Here is a 22,803-nt window from a genome sequence, read left to right as displayed (position 1 = left end):
AGTGGAGGTAAATCTTGCCAAAAATGTTCTGTTGAGCCTTGTGTTTGGTCGGAACTAGATGCATTACATAGATATCTTCGGTACGAAGTTCCATCTTCAAGCAAGTCGCTAATTTTTTCATCATGTCTGGCAACGATTCCTCTGCCAACACAGGAACATTTCTTATTTCCAAGTTGTTCCGACGAATGTATTGCGCGAGCTCGATTATCTTCTGATGCATTTCTTTTACTTCCCCCTGTAACCGGCACACATCGCCAATAATGCTAGCCTGCTGGTGTTTCACTTTTGATAGTTCATGGTGCACATTGTGCACATCAGTCCTGAGTTGCTCAAATGTCCTATTCATGACATCCATGGATGTCTTGATGTTCTGCATGTCCCTCTGAGACTGTTTGTTGTCTTCTACTAAGCTTTTTATGTCAACTCTGATGCTTGTTGTGATACTTTCTAGCTTTCAGGTGATGTCAAGCAAGACTTTAGCTAGTTCCTTAACGGTACCCAGCGGTTTGTCCACAAGCACTTTCACCCATTTACAAGTTTCCTACAACAGAGCAGCAATGCAGTGACCAAGTACAACGCTTTGTACTTGTTCTGCCACTTTGCTGGTGTTTCCATCATTGTAGCACGCGATGGTGGTGGCATGCAAAACAAGGTCACAACGAAAAAAGAAAACTCTGCAAGAAGAGATGACGCCGACTCGACAGCAGAAGGGAAAATGGCGTCGGAGGCGCAGTGGAGCGAAGGAAGAAGACATCGACATTCGGTGACGCTGCGATCGCCCCCACTAATTGAAGACAATGGCAATGCCTCTCAGGTCTTGGTTTCACTCCAGTGGTGCCAGCACTGCTTTACCACACTTTCGTGTAGTGGCAGCTGTCAGCATTTGTCCGAATTAAGCGGTGCAGGGCCAAATTATGACGAATTACCACAGGTTTGGTCCCATAGACTAACATGCACTTTGGCCGGGACCAATAGAGCCACCCGAATTATTAGCATTTCCGAATTAATGGGTGTCGAGGTAACGAGCTTTTACTGTACCAATATTCCATGCGTGTAAAGAAGAGAAAAGGTTGAGGTGGAGTTGGCTGCAGTCTGGCAGCGGTGCATAAATTTAAGTGGAAGGATATGGAACGAATAGTGCTTACCTGCAAAGCAGACAGCTATTAGTTGTGTGCTCAAGAAGCACTGCTGCCAAACTGCAAGCCTGGTCGCCGATCTGTCGCTTTTCTAAGCCAGCCGTGCTGTCCTGCTGCCCTCGTGTGGTAGAGAAGGCGCCAAGGAAACCACGTAGATGTCCGATAAGAGTGTTGCGAGGTCGGGACAATGTAGCTCCTCAATCTTGTAGGCGTCACACCACGATTTCCATGTGCAGCAAATCCAGCGACGAAAATGATCAGCTGCAAAGAAGATAGCTATTAGTTGTGTACTCAAGATGCACTGCTGCTGAAGCACAAGCCTGGTCGTCGATCCGCCACTTTTCTAAGCCAGCTGTGCTGTCCTGCTGCCCTCATAAGGTAGAGAAGGCGCCAAGGGAACCACGTAGGTGTCCAATAAGAGCGTTGCAAGGCCAGGGCGATGTAGCTCCTCAATCTTGTAGGCATTACATCACTATTTCCACGTGCGGCAAGTCCAGCGACGAGAACAATCAGCTGCAAAGCAAATAGCTGTTGTGTGCTCAAGATGCACGGCTGCCGAACTGCCTTTCTTTCTTTCATCAGAGGCAGTCAGCTACAACCACCGTAAAATCTGGTATCCCACAACAGTCGGTTCTCAGCCCTCTCTTTTTCATTATTTTCATTATCTACCAGCTGGCCTCTCGCCTTTTTGACGAAGACTGCCATCTATCGGTGTATTCATTACCATGAATGACAATCTTTCCTGCAAGATAATCTTAACACAGTAATTACGTGCACCTATCCCTGGCAGATGTGACACTGAACACGTCTAAGTGCAAATTATAGCAGCTTCATTGCAAGTATTCGAATGTCTTGAAAAATTACAGACCGATCAGCTTACTGTCCGTTGCCTACAAAGTATTTACTAAGGTAATCGCAAATAGAATCAGGAACACCTTAGACTTCTGTCAACCAAAGGACCAGGCAGGATTCTGTAAAGGCTTCTCAACAATAGACCATATTCACACTATCATTCAGGTGATAGAGAAATGTGCGGAATATAACTAACCCTTATTTATAGCTTTCATTGATTACGAGAAAGCGTTTGATTCAGTCGAAAGCTTGGCAGTCGTACAGGCATTAAGGAACCAGGGTGTAGACAAGCTGTATGTAAAAATACTGAAAGTTTGGGTGTAATGTTAAGGGATAAGAAAAGAGCAGATAGGGTGAGGGAACAAACGCGAGTTAATGACATCTTAGTTGAAATCAAGAAAAAGAAATGGGCATGGGCAGGACACGTAATGAGGAAGGAAGATAACCGATGGTCATTAAGAGTTACGGAATGGATTCCAAGAGAAGGGAAGCGTAGCAGAGGGCGGCAGAAAGTTAGGTGGGCGGATGAAATTAAGAAGTTTGCAGGGACGACATGGCCACAATTAATACATGACCGGGGTTGTTGAAGAAGTATGGGAGAGGCCTTTGCCCTGCAGTGGGCGTAACCAGGCTGCTGATGATGATGATCTATAACGGCCGCACAGCCACCATAGTCCTCCATAAAGAAAGCAACACAATTCCAATAAGGAAGGGCGTCAGGCCGGGAGATACCGAATGCTATTCACAGCGTATTTACAGGAGGTGTTCAGAGACCTGGATTGGGGATAATTGGGGATAAGAGTAATTAGAGAACACCTTAGTAACTTGCGATTCGCTGATGATATTGCCTTGCTGGGACCAATCGCAATGCATGCTTACTGACCCGAACAGGCAAAGCAGAAAGGCGGGTCTAAAAATTAATCTGCAGAAAACTGAAGTAATGGTTAACAGTCTCGGAAGAGAACAGCAATTTACAATAGGTAGCGAGACACTGGAAGTGGTAAGGGAATACATCTACTTAGGGCAGGTAGTGACGGCGGATCCGGATCATGAGACGGAAATAATCACAATAAGAATGGGCTGGGGTGCATTTGGCAGGCATTCTCAGATCATGAACAGCAGGTTGCCATTATCCCTCAAGAGAAAAGTGTATAATAGCTGTGTCTTACCAGTACTCACCTAAGGGGCAGAAACCTGGAGGCTTACGAAAAAAGTTCTACTTAAATTGAGGACGATGCAACGAGCTATGGAAAGAAGGATGATGGGTGTAACGTTAAGGGATGAGAAAAGAGCAGATTGGGCGAGGGAACCAATGCGAGTTAATGACATCTTAGTTGAAATCAAGAAAAAGAAATGGGCATGGGCAGGACGTGTAATGAGGAGGGAAGATAACCAATGGTCATTAAGGGTTACGGACAGGATTCCAAGGGAAGGGAAGCATAGCAGGGGGCGGCAGAAAGTTAGGTGGCCATATGAGATTAAGAAGTTTTGAGGGACAGCATGGCCACAATTAGTACATGACCGGCGTTGTTGGAGAAGTATGGGAGAGGCCTTTGGCCTGCAGTGGGCTTAACCAGGCTGGTGATGATGATGATGACGATGATGATGATTTGAATGTCGACTTTCAGTATTGCCTAAACTCAAAGTAATTGAACAGGTGAAATTGTATCAGTATCTTGATGTCAAATTAAATAGTTCTAATGTGATAACGCGTTAAAGATAGTCAATGATGCTCCAAAAACAATTGGTTTATCAGGAGATCCATTTCGCTAATGAGGTTATTTAAAATGTTTTGCACAAACTGAACTCGAATACACATCTGCAATCTTGTTCTCTTGATCAAATTCCTTGCTTTGGGATCAGTACAAAAGTATGCAGCTCAAGTTACGACCGTTTCACTAATGCTACAAACGACACATCAATCTTTGGCCGTACTCTTCCGAGCTGGAATGTAAACTTGCACCTTTATCTAGAGAGACAGTAAACTGTGGCATCAATGACTGACCTGTGCCTTGAAACGAGGCAGCACCCCATTGTAATCACCTCCTGCCTTGCGTATCTTGACCAGCACCTCGCCAAACTGGTAGCCACCCACACTGAATCCATGCACCACCAGACGGCTGTAGTTGGGGTGGTTCACCAGAAAGTCTAGCAGCCACTTGGCCACCACCTTCAAAGACAATGCACACGCCATCGCAATATAAATGAAAAGTGGACTGAATGAAGCACTAGACATGCACTGAATGTGACAGGACCAGCATAATCAGAGCTTATCAATGCTAAGCCTGCCCAAGGCACCATAACAAACGAAAACTACAAGGTCACCACCCACATATGGAAAGAAATGAAGACAGCGGACCTGTGTGGCATTGCAGAAATACAGTCCCCCCATTTTCATTAAATGTCAACTTGGTGTGAGGTAGCATTTTTCTTTAGATACTGAAAAAACATACGGTCGAGTGCGCCTCTACAACGAAATAATTCTGCCTTAGTTTTATTGCCAGGTGTTCAATGCACGACCTTTACACACAAGTGACTTGTATAATGAATTATTTCCGAGCCCTCAAACACTTCATCATAACGACGTTCGACTATAGTGACTGTTTTAATTGACCTACACATCACCAATAACTTCACCCTTATTTTCACTAAACAAACTTGGTGCCTGATTTAGTTCCTCGAGGACACTGGGGAAACCTACTACTGTAGATGTATCATGTACATTACCATGTACATATTTAAAACGATATGTACTCACGTGCTTCACTTGCCATGTTTATGAGGCACATTTCTTTGTCAAATTGACTGTGGTTTTTTTTACTGTGTCCCCCGATATTTGACTGTTGAAATAGAAAGCTCACTTGATTTGATTTGTTTCGTGGAATGCATGAGGATAGGCAGAGAAAAAGTATTAAGTAATTACAGTCAAACCCGGATATATTGAATCTGAAAGGGATCACAAAAAAGTATGATATACAGGCAATTTGATATATTGTAACCAACAGTTACAACAGCCATTTCTAAGAAAACTTTATCTGGGTAAACCTGTGCCTGTCAACTCAACAGACTCCACACTCAACAAAAATGTCCCTCGAGCTTTGCTTCTTCGAACATTGTTCTCTTCTTTGTCACCTGCTGTCGCGTGCCAGTCTTCCGATTCTCAAGCACAAGCCACCGGCCTGTCAGCACGTGGTGCGGGTACTTGCTGCACAGCGTTGCCTTGCGGTACCTTGGTTGTGGTGTGGTCGCTCTTTGGCACACAGCTAGGATGTGGCAGGTGTCTTTTCAATCTTGTAATGCTAGCGAAAATATAATATTGTTGCGGCACATTACGGCATCTCCGATATTAGGCCACTTTGATCCATCTGCACCAACTCAAGTTCGCACAGATGCCAGTAGCCATGACATAGGTGCTGTCCTCTACCCAAAAGCAAAATGTAGTCTAGCACGTAACTGCCTATGCCAGCCGCCTCTTGGCCCCTTCAAAGCAGAATTTTTCTATTATTGACCACGAGTGCCTCGCTCTGGTGTAGGCAGTGGCTAAATTTCACCCTTACTTGTTTGGCCACGCATTTTCTGTCACCAAAGACTACCATGCCCTGTGCTGGCTATTGCCATTGAAAGATCCGACTGGCTGCCTTAGTAACTGGGCACTCGGACTTCAGGGTATATTCTTTCACTGTGATGTACAAGTCCGGCCACTTACATCTGAACACCAACTGCTAGTCTCATCATCCCATCGATCCTGCTGACGATGATGGACAAGATGCCGACACTTGCCTTCTGGCCATTTCTGACTTTCACGACATTGTTACCGAGCAGCGAAAGAGCGACTGTCTCTGGACTATCATTGAGCGCTTGACATCTGGACAATCAGACCAGTCGACCAGAATGTTTGCGCTCCACGACAACATCCTTTACCCACACGACATCAACTCTGATGGACCAGATTTACTTTTAGTTGTCTGTCGTCTCCATTGTACTGTTCTTGCCAAGCTTCACGACGCACCTGCTGCCAAACACGTTGGCACCTCCCGCACTTATAACAGAGTTGGCATACTAAAGTATGACAGATTATTGGCATACTTTAATCAATACAAGGAGCACAGAAACAAAGCCTTGGCAGCAATGAGAATACAGAAGAAGCTTTATTACAGTAACCAGATCAATGCGTCATCTCACAATCCGAAAAACTATGGGCTACTATAAACTATATTATTAAACCTACAGTTTCAAAACAACTTCTTCCATCAATAGCTACAGGATGCGATGCTTCATCAGTAGGTGAAGAATTTAATCATCACTTTCGTACGGTTGGAAACCAACTTCTTTTTGGCATGCAAAGTAGGTTCGAGCCATCTTTGCCTGCTTGGAACATGTTCCTTTGGCTACATAGATATTTCAATCCAGGAAGTAATAGCAACTTCAAATCTGTTAGATAGAGGAAAAGCACCTGGTTTCGATGGTATTGTGGTGTCCGTAGTGAAAAATAATATAACAACCTTGGCACCTACTCTCACTAAATTGTTTAACAAAGCATTTTACACGGGCACATACCCGGAGGTATTGAAAATAGCAAGAGCGACACCTATTTATAAAAGTGGGTACCCCAGCGATTTCGGTAATTATCAACCTATATCGGTATTGAACTGCATAAACATAATTTTTGAGAAACTACTGGCCAATAGAATAAGAAAATTTCTATACAAAAATAACATGCTTTCCCCGCATCAACACGGTTTTCAGAAGTCCCGATCGACAACTACAGCTATTCTGTCTTTAACTAATGTAATCAATGAAGCCTTGAACAACAATGAAATATCAATATGAGTATTTTTAGATATAAGAAAGGCATTTGATACTGTCGACTATCGCATATTACTCATGAAACTGGAAAGACTTGAATTTCGAGGCATTTCCTTAGACTTTTTAAAAAGCTATCTCGATAACCGTAAACAAGCAGTGGTCATCGATGAGCACACCTCAAGTCTGACATTACTATGGGCGTACTGTAAGGATCGGTACTTGGGCCAATATTATTTACAAAATACATAAATGACCTTCCGGACGGCCTAAATGAAGCACATGCCTTCATGTATGCTGATGACATAGCTCTTGTGGTCAGAAGCAAATCTTTAAATAACGCTGTTAAAACAATCAACAATGAACTTCAATATATTAGCAAATGGTTTGAAAGTAATCGACTTTCCTTAAATACAAATAAAATTAAATTTGTTATTTTCATGTCCCCGTTTAAGAAAAAACCTTTTGAGGAGCCATGTTGCATTACGATTGGCCGTGATGAAATTGAAAAGTCAACTCAGTGCTCCACTTAGGGGTGACCCTTGATTCCGAGCTGAACTGGAAGCCTCATATCGATAGGCTGGTAAGGTCTCTTCCGCATGCTTCGTACTTACAAAGGCGCGGAGTAATTTCAGTTTTGAAACGTTGAGAACCTTGTATTTTTGTCTCGTTCATTCTCACTTAGCCTACTGTATTGAATCCTGGGGATTTACATAAAAAACATACTTGGAGCCTGTAGTACGGCTTCAGAAGAGAGCTTTGCGGATAATCAACTACGCTAGCTTTAATACACCATCAAGAAATCTTTTTCTTGCGAACAAAGTCATGTCAGTATCGCACCTGCGAGATAACCGCATTGCCTTATTAGTGTGCTCGATAATGAGATGCAACACGCCATTTCCTGCCCCTATTTTCAATAAATCGACATTTAACAGTCGCTCAGCCTTCCTCGAGAAATTTCTCGTGCCGATATCTCACAATCAGTACGGCCAGCAACGCATACATTATATAGGTGTCAAAATATGGAACTCGCTTCCTGCAAACATTAAGCAGTCAGCAAATTTTAATACTACCGTAAAAGAATTCTTTCTTTCCGATCTGATTAGTCTTTAATGAAAGTTATAATGATGTCAACAACTGGATACAGCGTTGCTGTTATGCTTTTTTGTTGTTTCTATGTATGTATGTGTTCATGGATGTATAGTAAAGTAAGTGTCAATGCCGGTGTACCCTTGTTCTTACTCGACACACGGTGCATCAAATGTATATTGTGGGAGTTCTTTCGGTCTAACGGGGTGCAGTCGTTGCTGTGCCTAAGGCTCCGTCCGGACTTATTCGCCATTGTGAGGAAAACCCCTCCCAAATGACTGCCCCTCAACCGCGCGCCGTTTTCCTGAGCGCGGCGACCGCGTCCCGCGATGTCATGCTACGCGTCCCTGCGATTGGGTCGTGGGGCGTGACGTAGGGAAGAAGCCCCGACTGGGGACGACCGCCGTGCGCGGGGCAGTTGGGCTGCGGCAGGGACGAGCGCCGGTCACGAGAGGCAAGCTGCAAGGTACGTGAGCAACCAGCTATTTGTGTCCCCAACGCCCCGGCCTGGGGACGTTCACGTGCTTTGTCAGCTTGCATAAGTGTGGCTTGCTGAGTGGCTCTGCGTTCCGCCCTTGCGGTAGTCGCAGACCATTGTCGGTGACAGGAAGCGCTAGGTAGCCTTTGCGAACACATTTCGGATCACGTGCGCAAACCATTGTTCGACGCGGCGTGTAACCCGCCTTCCTCGCCATCAGGAACCGCGGGCGCCAAGTGTACTCCGTGTGTTTGGGTGCAGTCTGGTACGTGTTGGCCATTTGTGATCAATAAATGCCTTAACTGTCCTGGACGCCTTGTGTTCCTGGGAGAGCACCCATGCGTACGGCCAGAGCCGGCCAGGTCTTTCGGCTCGGTGCTCGAACCTGCGGTGGGTCTATCGCCGTGCGCCGTCGAGCCGCGTCGTGGGGCTCCACTTCTCGGGGGCCACTTGCCGACGCAGTGTGCGGAGACGTACAGTGAGCCCACATTTTGGCGCCCAACGTGGGGCAGTAACTGCCTTTGCATTGCTGCGGTGCGTGACGAGCCGGAGACCCGCTTGATCGTCTGGCCGTGCCATGTTTTCAGCTTCAAGGAGTCGTCATTGTTGACGACTCTCGTGAATGTCGCCCTGTTTGATTACTCAGCCGATGCTGGTGTCGAGCAAGGAGGCACAGGTCAACTCCCAGAGCACGAAACACAGAGTGCAAGCTAAGTTGGCGCAAACCTACTAGATACGCGTGATATGTCCACGCCGCTCCGCGACGGTTGCGGATCTCTCAATGCAGCGATAAGCAACAATGAGCTTGCTGCCATGGAAGAGGGGAGACTGCCGCGAACCCCACCCGCATTGAGGAGCTACGCGGCTGTGGCCTCCACCACCGACGGCGAGCGCGGAAGGAGTAGGGGGTTACCGCCTGCCACGAGCACCGTTGTGCGAGGTGGCGAGGTAGCCTCGAGTCGCGCCCAGTTGAGCGAGGCACCGCTAACCGAAATGAGGGGAGGGTTGCAGGTGCCCCAGCATGCCCAAATCCCGCGTGCAGACGCTCCTGGTGAGACAAGCGCACCAAACGCGGGGGCGTTGCTTAGCGAAGCCACGCGATTCATTGAGTCCCTTTCGAGTGCCCTCCGGACTTCCTTGGAGTCGCCAAGGCACTCGCGGACGGTGGTTAAGCTGGCAGTGCCCACATATCGCGGTTACGCAGATGCGGTTAGTGTCACAGACTTCCTCGACGGTTTGGCGCACTATCAGGCAGCTGTAGGGCTTGATGACCGCGAAATGCTGGCTCATGTTGTGCCCGTTGCTCTTACAGAGCGAGCAGCACAGTGGTACAGGCTTTCCGGCAACCGCGCAACGACGCTCGAAGATTTCAAGGCGGCTCTCCGCCAGGAATTTTTGCCTGTCGACTACCATCGTAGAATGTGGCGCGAGCTCAAGTTGCGGACACAAGCCCCGGACGAATCACTCCTCGAGTACGTGCGAGCGATGGAGGAGCTGTTTCAGATGGCAGAGCCGACGGCCTCCAGCGACGAGAGGTTCGAGAGGGTGATAAAGCAGGCCCACCCAACTTTTGCGGCCTACCTGCGCAGAAGTCGGTTCCGTGATCTGGAGGACATGGCCGCCGAGGCCAAACGTATACAAGGCGACCTGCTGGCCATGCATGCCTATTGCCCTCCACCACCGGCAAGCGAGGCACTAGAGCCGCGCTGTGCGTGGACGGGAACTCTTTTTCATTCACGCCAACAGCAAGTGCCCGCGCAGTCCACCTTTGCGGTGGGCTTTGAAAACCGGCAAGCTTGGGGAATCAGCGAACGCGCCTTGGACCCTCATGCGTATGTGCGGCGCGCGGCCAGTGCGGGGCAAAGGCCCAATCTGCCCCCTCAAATACGCGAAGCATTCCGCAGCAGCGCACGCCCAGCAGAAGACGCATGTCCCAAACGGCCTGAGGGCAGCGCAGCAGGCGGAGGAGGACGACCGGGGCAGAGTGCTTTCAACCGCAGGAATGCGCGCGGAGGAGTCCGCTGTTTCGAGTGCGGTGAGCTGGGCCACATTGCTCGTTACTGCCCCAGACGCCCCCTCCGACAGGGAAACAGGGATGGGGGTCAGGCGTGAACGCACGTCCGACTGAAGTGATTGTCGCTCCCTCCGTGTGTCGTGCGGGCTTACCCGCGGATGCATTCGCGACGTTCGTCACTGTCACTATTGCCAGTCGCGAATTTGCTGCGCTCTTCGAAACAGGTGCCAGGGCCTCTTTGTCTGGCGACGATGTTTTGACCCTTTTGCAGAAGCACTTTGTTCGCTTGTGCGAATGCCGAGCAACTTTTAACCTAGCCAGCGGCTCCGTTCCTGCAGGCGGAGCAGCGAGGCTGTCTGTTTGTTGGGATGGTCGAACGAGGCGCTATCGCTTCATTCATTTGCCTGGCTTGAGTGTTCCCGTGATTCTGAGTCGTGACTTTCTTCGTAAGACCCATATAGTGGTAGACATTGCGAACGGAGGCTATAGGGCGGGACCGTTGTCCCCCTTGAGGCTTTTCGCTGACCCTCCGGCTCCTGCATGTGTCGGCGCGGAACGAGTGGCGAGCCCGCACGGCGTGCTGGATAAAGGGGTTGAGCCCTTTCTGGCGCAGTATTCTGCGTGCACTACCACTCAGATAGACGTGCCTGCGCGAGGTGGCGCGTTCCACCCTCTGATCGCCCGTGCGGTAGGGCTGGGGCTCAAACAGAAATCTGACATGTCCGAAGTTCTGTTCAGCTATGACAAGCTGTTCACAGAAGACCCAGGTTGCACTGACCTTGTACGCCACAGGATCGAGACTGGGGATACGCGTCCTTTGAAGTGCAACCCCAGGCCGGTTAGCCTGTCCAAGAGACAGGCTATCGATGGTGTGCTTAACGAGATGCTGGCGACCGATGTCATCAAGCGTTCCGATAGCCCCTGGGCATTTCCTGTCGTCCTGGTTCCAAAAAAGGATGGTAGTTTCCGCCTTTGCGTTGATTACCGTCGACTGAACGCACTTACCCGTAAAGATGCCTATCCGTTGCCAACCATCGAGTCAATTGTGGGCAGCCTAGGTTCAGCAAAGTATTTCACGACTCTAGACGCTGCTAAGGGCTACTTACAAGTAGAGATGGAACCCGAGGACAAAGCAAAGACCGCCTTCACGTGCCATCGTGGGCTTTTACAATTTGAGCGAATGCCATTTGGTCTGTGCAACGCCCCAGCCACATTTCAGAGGCTAATGAATCGGGTTCTGGGCAATGCCAAATGGTCCCATGCCATGTGCTACCTCAACATCATGATCTATTCCGAAACGTTTGAGGAGCACATACGTCACGTTGGGGACATACTTGGGAAGCTCAGGTCAGCGGGCATGACGCTAAATCCGGCAAAGGCACAAATGGCGCAAACTCGAGTCCACTTGCTGGGGTTCACCCTAGGAGGAGGCTCCATTGAGCCAAATTCGGAGAAGCTCCGGGCTCTCCTGGATTTTCCCGCCCCCAAAGATGTACGCGGCCTCCACCGCTTCCTGGGAATGACTAATTTCTACCGGTCATTTATTCCATCTTGTGCGAAACTCCAGGCACCGCTGACAAAGTTGTTGGGGAAGTCTGTGGAGTGGCGTTAGGAACTGGAGCAGGAGCAGGCATTCCGCGGCTTGTCCCGAGCCATTGCCGAGACAGCTCGCCTCAGATTGCCTGACCTGACCAAGACATTCGTCGTTCAGACTGACGCGAGCGATCTGGGATCGCGGGCGGTCCTCCTTCAGGAATTCGACGGTGTCCTGCACCCTCTGGCTTTTGCTAGTCGGGCGCTGCTCCCTGCGGAGAAGAACTACTCCGTGACGGAAAAGGAGTGCTTAGCGATTGTGTTTGCACTGAGGAAATTCGACGTCTAGTTAGACAGCACGAAATTCGTCGTGCAGACGGATCACAGCGCGCTCAGCTGGCTCATGAGGCTTCGCAAACCTGCGGGTCGGCTGGCACGTTGGGCACTTCTAATACAGCACTACGACATTTTGGTGCAGTACCGAAAGGGGAGCGCGAACGTCGTCGCAGACGCGCTTTCGCGTGCGTCACTTTTCCACCCGGCTGATGCCGGAGGCGAGCGGCGAAAGATGGAAGCCGCCGACACGCTCGCCTGTGCGAGCGGTGAAGTCACCGAGGAAGAGAGGGAGACCGTCTTCGGGTCCCCCCCTATAGAGGAGACTGTGGTAAAAGAGGTTTTCGGCGTTGTACAGCTGGGCGGTGACGAGAGTTTCTCATCAGTGGGGGAAATAGTTGTAAACGAGCCAAAAGGGAGCGTTGTGAATAGACCGCCCGGCACTGGTGGTAACATAACCGTTCATGACTGTGCCTTTAATGAACACGATGTCACCGCGCAAGATGTTCTCGCACGTGTGCAGAAGGAGCTAGCCGCAGATAGACAGCCGCCTACCACGACACTGGAGAACGAGGCGTTTGCAGTATCTCCAAAAGGAAGTAATGGAACTGGCTCTCACTCTGGAGGGGCCGCGATTATTTTCAGCCGAGAAGAGCTCCTAAAGGCCCGGCAGGAGGATTCATTTTGCAAGGAAATTGCTGGTAGAGTAGCGGAAACGGAGCGCCGTAACATTGCTGGTGTTACGAGTGCAGAAGTACCCGGGCCAGCTTTTATTGCTGGTACTTCCGAAGATTCCTACCTGATGGACCACGATGGGCTCGTGCTTAGATATATCGCTACCGAAGACGAATCTATTGACCCATTTAAGGTGGTGATACCGAAAAGTCTGAGGCGCGCACTTTTGCACTACGCTCATGATGTACCACTCGCTGGACACCTCAGTGGCTCTAAGGTCTTTGCAAGACTCAGGCACACTGTCACCTGGCCCGGTATGAAGCGCGACGTTTTCCGTTATTGCCAGACTTGCCACGTCTGTCAGACGGTGAAGTCTCGCGGTGGCCGTCCGCCGGGTTTAACGAAGCCGATTGATAGTCAGCGGCCTTGGCAGTTTGCTGCCTGCGACTTAATTGGGCCTTTTCCAAAGAGTAAGCAGGGCTTTCAGCACCTTTTGGTAGTGGTCGATCACATTACAAAGTGGGTGGAGCTATTTCCGCTCCGCAAGGTGACGGCTCGGGCAGCGTTGGATAAGCTAATGGAAGTTTTTACACGCTTTGGATTTCCGGAGCGTTTGATTACTGACAATGCGTCTTACTTCACTTCTCGGGTGTTTCGTGAGACGTGTACATCCCTTCAGATCGAGCATTGCCTCACATCGCCCTACCACCCCCAGTCCAACCTCACGCAACGCTTTAATCGTACTGTGAAGTCAATGCTCACGGCCTTTGCCAGGAGCCAGAAGGATTGGGCAGACCGTGTGAACAAACTTGCGTTCGCCATCCGGACAGCGGAAAACCACTCAACAAGTTTCTCCACCGCTTTCCTCACTTTTGGCCGTGAACTGGCGAATCCGCTAACCATTGTTACGCAGCGCCAAGCAGGGGTTGAGAATTCGCCAGGGAACCTTTCCTCGTACGCAGCGCAGCTTCGCTCCGGGCTTGCCCGCGCTTTCTCTAGAGCAAGGGACAGCTTGGGAGCCGCCCGAGCCCAGCAGAAGGCTCAGTATGACAAGAGTCATCGCGACGTCTGCTTTCAGGTCGGTGACTTGGTGCTTAAATGCAACCACGCTCTTAGTGACGCCAGCAAAGGGTTTTCCGCAGCATTGGCTCCTAAATGGCTGGGGCCTTACCGCATGGAGAAACGACTTTCCCCACTTGTGTATGAGCTGACGGATCCTCAGACGGGGAGAACCAGGGGCCGCGTTCACATTGCCGACTTGAAAGCCTACCATTGCAGGCCAGTTGAGCCGGCGCCAGAGCCCAGCGATCTAGGGTGTTCCGGGGAACAGAGGACGTCCGGTGCTTCCGACCGCTTTCGGCCGTCGCATCGATACCCCTCAGGCGACGACCACCATTGTGAATTCACCCTCGCGTTTCCAGACCTTTCTGGTAAAAGAAACGCGTTACTTTTGCTTTCTGCTTCTGCGAGCGTTTCTATTCTCTCGGGATTTCCCGCATAGAGGCCCGCGCGCCACGGTTCCAGTCCGCCCTAACTAGATGTCAAAAAGACGCATGTGCTTTCGTTTGCCTGTTTGTTCAGTGCTTGTATTTCTTCTTGTTTGAATAATAGGTTTAGTCTCCTTCGTGTGCATAGCCTTGTTTTCAAAGTGCCCCGCTTCTTACCCCACATCGTCATTGTACGTAGCTGAAGAGGGGCGCTTGGTGCCCTCATTCTTTTGCTGTCTCGTCTTTGAGACTCGCTGCGTAGGTGTTCGGAAAGCCGGGGCATGCGACCACGGGAGCGTCACATGAAGGGGAGGTTTGAGACATTGGACGCCTCAGGCAGTTGTGTTGCCTGCGCCTGAATCAGTTGCAAGCCCTAAGCGCACATGTCGCAGGTGCCTCGTGTGTGCGCGTGCAAAAGGGGATGAAAACCACGTCCAGCTGGCTTCACGACCCTCCATCCTGTGCCTCCCATCTGCTGCCAGTGCCCCGGAACTGTCTTCCCGCAGTCATTCTCTCTCGACAGCTGCCTTCGTCAGTGGCTTGAGTTGCAGCACACGTGCGCTCAAGATGAACAAGCCGTCTGCCCTTGTCTTGTCGTGCCTTCGAGCCGCCGCCGCAGCCGATGCCGGCGCTGGGTTGCACAGCCAGGCGCTCCAGCCGCAAGGATACTCCCTGCTCCAACGATTGTCTCGCCTGCCACAGCTACGGAGACCAGTCCGAAAACACGGTGTGGCCACCTGGACGTGCCAGGAGGGTTTATCGGCACCCTTCTGATACGTCACCAGTTGGTGAAGGCATGGCCCGCGCAGCGCAGAGTGCAGAGGTGCCAGCCCCCCGTGCCCTATCCTTATAAGGGGCACACGCTCACTCTAACAGACGCAGCCGCGGACGGCGCCCACCTGTCTGGGGTTCCTTAACTTTTTTTTAATGTTTATTTGTGAATGCGTGTCTCTGTGCGTGTGTGTGTGTGTGTGTTTGAGTAGCAGACAGTGCATTTATTCTGGGGGTATTCTGGGGCAGTGTGTTGTACAGTTTTCCCTTTGAGTTATATGGTTGTGCGCGATATTCACTGGGTTTGCTGTACGTGTCAAATAACTATGCTATTAGTGTATCTGCCCTGATTGTATCGTTCTCATTTCTTTAATATGTGTTTAAGGGCTGGAACGAAGGCAGGAGGTTAGCCGTCCTTGCAATATCTAATGCTGGCTGATACAGGGGACTTTTCCTTTGTGTTACATGCCGCCGGCTTATTTCTCCGCTGGTAGGGATATTTAAGGGGAGAGGGATGTGGGAGTTCTTTCGGTCTAACGGGGCGCAGTCGTTGCTATGCCTAAGGCTCCGTCCAGACTTATTCGCCATTGCGAGGAAAACCCCTCCCAAATGACTGCCCCTCAACCGCGCGCCGTTTCCCCGGGCGCCGCGACCGCGTCCCGTAATGTCATGCTACGCGTCCCTGCGATTGGGTCGTTGGGCGTGACGAAGGGAAGAAGCCCCAACTGGGGACGATCGCCATGCACGGGGGAGTCGGGCTGCGGCAGGGACGAGCGCCGGTCACAAGAGGCAAGCTGCAAGGTACATGAGCGACCAGCTATTTGTGTCCCCCAACGCCCCGGCCTGGGGACGTTCACGTGCTTTGTCAGCTTGCGTAAGTGTGGCTTGCTGAGTGGCTCTGCGTTCCACCCTTGCGGTAGTCACAGGTGCTCAGTGCGTCACATTTTGCGTGTCCGAACCGTCGCAGACCATTGTCGGCGACGGGAAGCGCTAGGTAGTGTTTGCGAACGCATTTCGGCTCGCGTGTGCAAACCATTGTTCGACGCGGCATGTAACCCGCCTTCCTCACCATCGGGAACCGCGGGCGCCGAGTGTACTCTGTGTGTTTGGGTGCAGTCTGGTACGTGTTGGCCATTTGTGATCAATAAACGCCTTAACTGTCCTGGACGCCTTGTGTTCCTGGGAGAGCGCCCATGCGTACGGCCAGAGCCAGCCAGGTCTTTCGGCTCGATGCTCGGACCTGCGGTGGGTCTATCGCCGTGCGCCGTCGTGCCGCATCGTGGGGCTCCACTTCTCGGGGGCCACTTGGCGACGCAGTGCGCGGAGACGTACAGTGAGCCCACAATATATAGCATATCAGTGTACATTCTTGCTGCGTTGAGTAAATGATAATTAAATGTTACCGTTCTGTAAACGGCTAAAGTCACAAATGTTCAACCAATTCTTTTTGTGTAACCGTTTCATGTATTCTTATCGCAAGCATGTATGTGTGCGGGCTGCCGTGGGAGGGAGGCCATGGGTCTTGTCTTGGATACGTGCTGCCGCACTGGTGGTGCGGGACTCCTGTTGTGGGTGACACTTAGCAGTTTGGACAGAAACTAAGCCTTTTCGCTTCTGGGTGCAGATGGCTGTGTCGTCGGCATGCAGGGAATGGCGCGCGACCGAGCCGGCGGGGACTGTGGCTTTTTCCCTCCTGCAGTGGTCTGCACCTTAGTTTATTGGTTTTTGTTTGGTTGCATTTCCTTCTTTTTTTTTTCTTTCTTTTATGTTTTTGTTCGTTTGATCCAAAACAAATGATTGTGCTCGTGTCTGAATTGATTACTTTTCTTTGTATAACTGCATGGATCCATAACTAGCCTATGGCTAAAAATCCAGACGTTGTCGCATACCAGTTTTTATTATTTTAATAAAATTACTGTTGTTTTTGTTATCAAGAGTTGGACATCGCTTCTTCAGGCCAGGCTTTTACCACTCTGTGCGAGGTTACATTGCAGCTAGTAACCTCTGCCAGCGTCAAAAGATGCCATGTGTGCAACCTGCTGGCCACCTTCACACAATCGATGTTCCCACGGAGCCTTTCTTCCGTGTCCGCATGGACCTCCTTGGCCCCTTCCCTACATCGACAAAAGGGATCAAGTGGATAACCGTTGCCACAGACTATTCAATGCGCTGTGCCATTACACGTGCCCTGCCCACCAGCTGCGCTACAGAGGTAGCAGAGTTTTTACTTCAAGATGTGATTCTTCACCGTGGCACGCCAAGGCAGCTGATGAGAGCTCTTGGCCACTACTTCCTGTCCCAAGTTGTCAAAGACATACTCCATTCCTGGTCCAATGACACAAACTCGCAACCGCTTATCACTCACAAACAAACGGACTGAACGATTGGGACAGCACTTTGCCCTATGTGACATTTAAATACAATTCATCATGTCATGATACCATGAGTTTTTTGCCTTTCAACCTCTTGTTTGGTCGCCATCCCACTCTGCCTTCTGGCACCTTACTACCTTCGGTGTCACAATGTACCACGGAATACACCCATGATGCTATTGGTCGGGCTCGTATAGCTCGCCAGATTGCCTGTGATCAACTTACAGCGGCTCAGGTGTCACAAAAGACTCACTACAACAGTTGGCACCACAACTTTCAGTTCACTCCCGGAAATCTCGTTTTTCTGTGGACTCCAAGTCGCCACGTCGGCCTGTCCAAAAAACTGCTGTCGCACTATACCGGGCCCTACCAGGTATCGCGATGATTAGGTCACTTAAATTACGAAATCACCCCTGTTGAAGACACACCACCCTCATTCCAGCTATGAACTGACATTGTCCAAGTGTCCTGTTCGAAACCGTACTGCTCATCTAGTTCGCTATCATTCTAACAAGCGCCGGGATGGCGCTATAGCTCCTGAGGGTTATGTTACAGTGCATTTGAACAGGATCATGCGCACAAGAGAAGCACAAAAAGGAAGTGGTAGACTGTCTCCTGGAGCTGTGACCTCTGACACTTGAAAAAACCAGCGAAAAAAATTTAGATGGAAACATGACAGAACACAACAGTGTTCTGTGTCACAACAATTTTTTTTCTGGTTTTCTCTGTCAGCATGAACCAATTGGCCCAGCAAACAGCACTTTTACAAAGCTGTGACCTTTGTACCAGCCTGCGCGATTACCACAAACTTTTCCCCATGTAAATAGTTGTACATAGATTTGTGCATGGGGGTTCCTCTTCGAAACGATATAATAGGCCCTGAGGCAAACGGCAGCTTACTGATTGGTGCATCCTAAGGCCGCTAAGTTAATGAACGAAACTCGTAAAAAAACGGCATGCACAGTTTATTTCCGTGTTTTTTACAGAATGTTTTTTGTGCGAATCTCCAAGAACCATGCATAAAGACATTCCACAATTTTCTCGTGGGCAGGAGCGCACACCCGACAGGCTCCCAATCTTGTATGGTCAGAGGCTTGTAGCTTTAGCTCCTTATTGTTCTTCAGAAGCATGATGTGCTGTGCGAGATGCCAAAGTCGTCTGCTACCATGGACTTCTCAGCTGCCTTAAGATGTTGGATCACTTTCAACTTCATCACAAAGCACAAGTTGATTCTTTTCTTTACACTTGCAGTGGCCATCGCTTGCAGAAAAGGGCACCACGAGTAGGCACTCAACCCACACAACAATGCCACGAAAATCATAAAGAAGGAATGTTGATGTTCGATGCAGCATAAGAGCTAGCTGAACAGCTTGAAGGGGCTCCACCGCACACACAAGGTGTGCAAGAAACAAGAAGCAAAGAGCATAAAAGAAAAAAGAAAGTTACAGTGACGTTTTACTTTGTGAATACGGGTGACACGCAAGCGCATGGGTCACCGTAATGCTTCGCCTCGTTTCTCCTTCCCCTCTTCTCTTAACATCCCCTAGATTTTCCTCTAGGTGGCGTTTCTTTGCTGTGTGCTCCCCCGTACTTTCCCCACTCAGAATTCTCTTCCCTAAGTCCAGGCACCACGCCAAGCACGTTGTCAGTCGTATGTGAATAACACTCTTTTGCAATGGCTATTTGTGCAGTTATCGTATGTTGTAATCACAGTAAATGCAGCTTGAGGAAAGACTCGGCGAAAATGAACTTTTTTCTGCTACCAAAGGTTGTGGAATGGCAAGACGAATGAACAAAAGCACTTAGCCTGAAGTATGAAGCGTGCCGGTCACAAGGACGATCTCCCAAACACTCGAGTGTGCGGCGTCCACTTCACAACAGGTAAGCCTGCACTATTATTACATAAGCCGCACTTAACATTGCGTTAGAATCACATTCGCTTGCATTTGTAGGGAGACCGTCCAAGATCCATGAAGAAACGACCCCGGACTGGGCGCCAACACTTTTGCTGGGCTACAAAGCAGACTGAAGGCACCGTATGCTACGAGCATGCTGCAAGGCTACGGTCCAAACAAACAACTCTCCTGAGATTGACGCGGAGAACGCTGCATGGGCAAGAGCTTCTGGAGTCACTGCAATGCCACCCAAAAACAACTGCGATGGCGGTGACAACGACGACGACAGCACATACACAGAAGACAGCCCGTCACTGCCGCGAGCCGAACGTGAACTCCAGGCTCCTGAAAATGAATCAGGTCAGTATCGCTTCTTTGTTGAAGTCGCAAAGGTAGATCTCATTCACTCTGTATTTTTGTTTGGTGTGTTTACACCGCTGTCATAAAATGTCTGCGTGCTGGTGAACCGTTCTGCTTTGATCCCTAGGTTTGCACAGTTAATTTCAGGAGTTGCTACACAGACAGAGGTGACCATGACAGGCATTACAGAATTGAAGCAACAGTGCACTACACTAAATGATAACCTGTATGCTCTGCGTGCCCAGACTGACCAACTGCTAAGAGGACTGAAACAGTGTTCAGAGAGAGTAAAGCCAAGGTCATCTACTACACAGGGATGGCAAACTTTGATATTCCGATGGCGTATCTAAAGTTGTGGAGTGCTATATCCCACACAGTGTAAACAACAGTTTATCCAAGTTTCAAAAGCTCATTCTGTTTCTGATGAAGCTGAACCTGATCTTGCACAACACTGACCTTGGCTTCAGCAGAGATTTAGAGCTTCAAAGGCGACAGTGTTGCACATTTTTGATGAGTGGCTGTATGTTGCGGATTGTCGACTGAAGCCATATATTTCACGGCCGGACATAGTCTCACTGCAGCAGACAATGCCGCAGGCTTTATTTTTATTCCTTTGGTGCAAATGTAACAACAGTCATTGACTGTTCTGAAATAAAAATAGAGCGGCCATCATTGTATGAGGCAAGAAGTGAGACACGGTTGCAATACAACCAGAGTAACACTGCTAATTTTCTTATTGGAATTGCTCCTCAAGGTGTTGTCACCTTCATTTCGGAGAGTTGGGGAGGACGCTGCATTGATAAGCATATTACAGAACATTGTGGCATTGCCGATGGACGACCGCATGCCAAGTTTCATCCGAGATGCCAGCGCTCGTTTCTCCCCTGGCGGAACGATTTCATCTCCAACGGGTGTAGGTTCCCGCCGCCGCTTCCCTTAGCGGTCGCGCTCGCGTTCAGTTCACACTGCGCGTGGAACGTCTCTTGTTTGCGACGGCGCCTTTTCGGATGACCGGAAGTTATTATTGTGTTGTTAACTGACACGACAGCAATGTAAACACGAAAGGGTTGATGCCACCAGTGAAATTCTGCCGATTCACAAAAAAATGGTACGAAAAAAGCAGACGACAGATATGGATTACTGCGGTGTGCCGAGCGAAGTAAACAACTGGCAAACGAAGCGAGCTCGTTCATTGATCACTCCTGAGTGTAGGGCGGTTTCTATATGCAACCCACATGAATTTAATAATTACTCGGTCCATAATGCTTTTATTCATATAAAAACTAAGTTGTTCGACGAGCGCTTGTCCTGACTTCTTCCTCGTGTTTCGTTTGTGTGTGCGCTGCCCAGGAATGGAAACCACTTCTGTTGTATGCGCTAGCAGTGGCCGAAGTTCACGCGTGCCGAAAAACTGAATATGTGCACGATGGATTGAAGATGACCAGAGTTCATTCCCGCTTCACCACTGCACCGATCAATCGAGTTACTGGACGATACACGCCCGTGTCTTGGTCGCGCCGGCATTGCTGAAGCAGGAATGATTACTAATACTTTCAACTTCCGTCTCTTGAGCACTGTTAAAAAATGGCCAAGCTATCTACATTGCTGCCTCTATTCCATATTGTAGGGGACGTACTCGTTAAAGGGAAGCTGAAGAGTCTGTCGAATTCAATAAGACGCTCATATACGGATGCGGGAATCTTATAAACCATGTAGGTCAAATTTGTTTTTTTTTTTTCAAATTGGAGCAACGTAATCGTCGGTTGAAATTGCGCTGTAGCTCCGCCCACCGTCGAATGCCGCGCGCTGCTGCTGACGCTGACGATGCGAGCGGAGACCGGAAACCGCGGTGTTGTGACGTCAACTTTAGTGTTTTGCTCCTTCGCAGCCTGCGCGACCGTGCCTGACCGTGCTTGTTTCTGCGTGCGTGCCGTCGTAATCTGCTTCGTTCGACCCTGCATTTCTTTGTTGGTGCGTCTGTGTGTATGTAGAGTGATGGTCAACGTGCGCAGCATCAACTGATGTGGTGGGCCGATCATGCCATCTTTCTGTGCAGCCTACGGTTCCACGAACACCAGCGGCCGCGACGATGTTGTCTTCCATTGCTTCCCACAAGACAAGAAGCTTTTCAGGAAGTGGGAGACTGCTGTAAAGCGAAAGAATTTCAAGCCCTCAAGAACAACACTGGTGTGCTCCAACCACTTCCGTGACGACGATTATCACCAGAATTTCCACTAGCAGGCTTTCTAAACGCAGCGCGAAAATATCAGAGCAACGAAAACAAAGACGGCACGAGTGCGGACTGACTGATGATAACTGGTGTTGGAAGGCCTTATGAATACACGAACTCGCCCAAACCTGGATTTTGATTTACTGCGAGCTCCTTCATGTTAGCACGCTGAACGGAAGGCGCATGTTTATTTCCCGCCCTCGACGCAGGTTTCGTCGCAAAGCGCCGCGAATTTTCTATTTGCACGTGTGTTGTAAAACAGCCTGCACGCAGCTACCATAACGCAGTGCAAATGTAGAGTTTGCATGTGCTGGAAAGCCGGCGCACGCCAGGACGCTACGCTCCCCCCGTCTCTCGCGCACAGTGAGAAACCGACCGTCTCACGTAGCCGACGGAATTCGCCGCCTTTACGACTTCGGTTACGAGTAGTGTGCGGATGGCGCACAGATGAAGGTCACTACACGTACTGCATGAACCGGGAAGCTTTTCACACGTTTGAACCGTCTTTGTAGGTTGCCGACAGCTTTGGACAGCGCACAAATGCCGACGATCGCATCCCCGCTTACGTTCCACGAGGAGGTATGCAGCAACACAACACTGCAGCTGTTTGACCAGAAACGGGCTCACTAGATCGGCGAAAGATCGGCGAGATCACTAGATCGCTTTGCAAAAAACATACTCACCAAAGAGCATTTCCAACACGAGGAGATCCCAAGACTTCGCTTTCGTTCTCGTCGAAAGCACTGCTCGCACCAGCATCGTTTGCTTCTTCGAG

The 22,803-nt window shown here is 49.7% G+C and overlaps 1 protein-coding gene across 4 annotated transcripts in view; it reads right to left on the bottom strand.

Annotated features, from left to right (window-relative positions):
- l(2)k09913 (lethal (2) k09913) overlaps positions 1-22,803 on the bottom strand; it is a 121,119-nt gene that overhangs the window by 50,114 nt on the left and 48,202 nt on the right. For 2 of the 4 annotated variants that reach the window (XM_065451765.2, XM_065451766.2), the window contains exons 3-4: positions 3,994-4,158; positions 1,146-1,397 (exon numbers count right to left, since the gene is read on the bottom strand). The exons of 1 other annotated variant lie outside the window; for it this stretch is intronic. In XM_065451765.2, the coding sequence (XP_065307837.2) occupies positions 1,176-1,397; positions 3,994-4,158 (387 nt within the window). In that variant the 3' untranslated portion in view covers positions 1,146-1,175. The remainder of the gene's footprint in view (positions 1-1,145; positions 1,398-3,993; positions 4,159-22,803) is intronic. One more of the 4 variants, XM_065451762.2, reaches the window with a different exon arrangement.

The sequence above is a fragment of the Dermacentor albipictus genome, chromosome 3 (genome assembly GCF_038994185.2).
Source record: "Dermacentor albipictus isolate Rhodes 1998 colony chromosome 3, USDA_Dalb.pri_finalv2, whole genome shotgun sequence".
Taxonomy (NCBI): domain Eukaryota; kingdom Metazoa; phylum Arthropoda; class Arachnida; order Ixodida; family Ixodidae; genus Dermacentor; species Dermacentor albipictus.
This window is presented reverse-complemented; position numbering and strand designations above follow the sequence as displayed.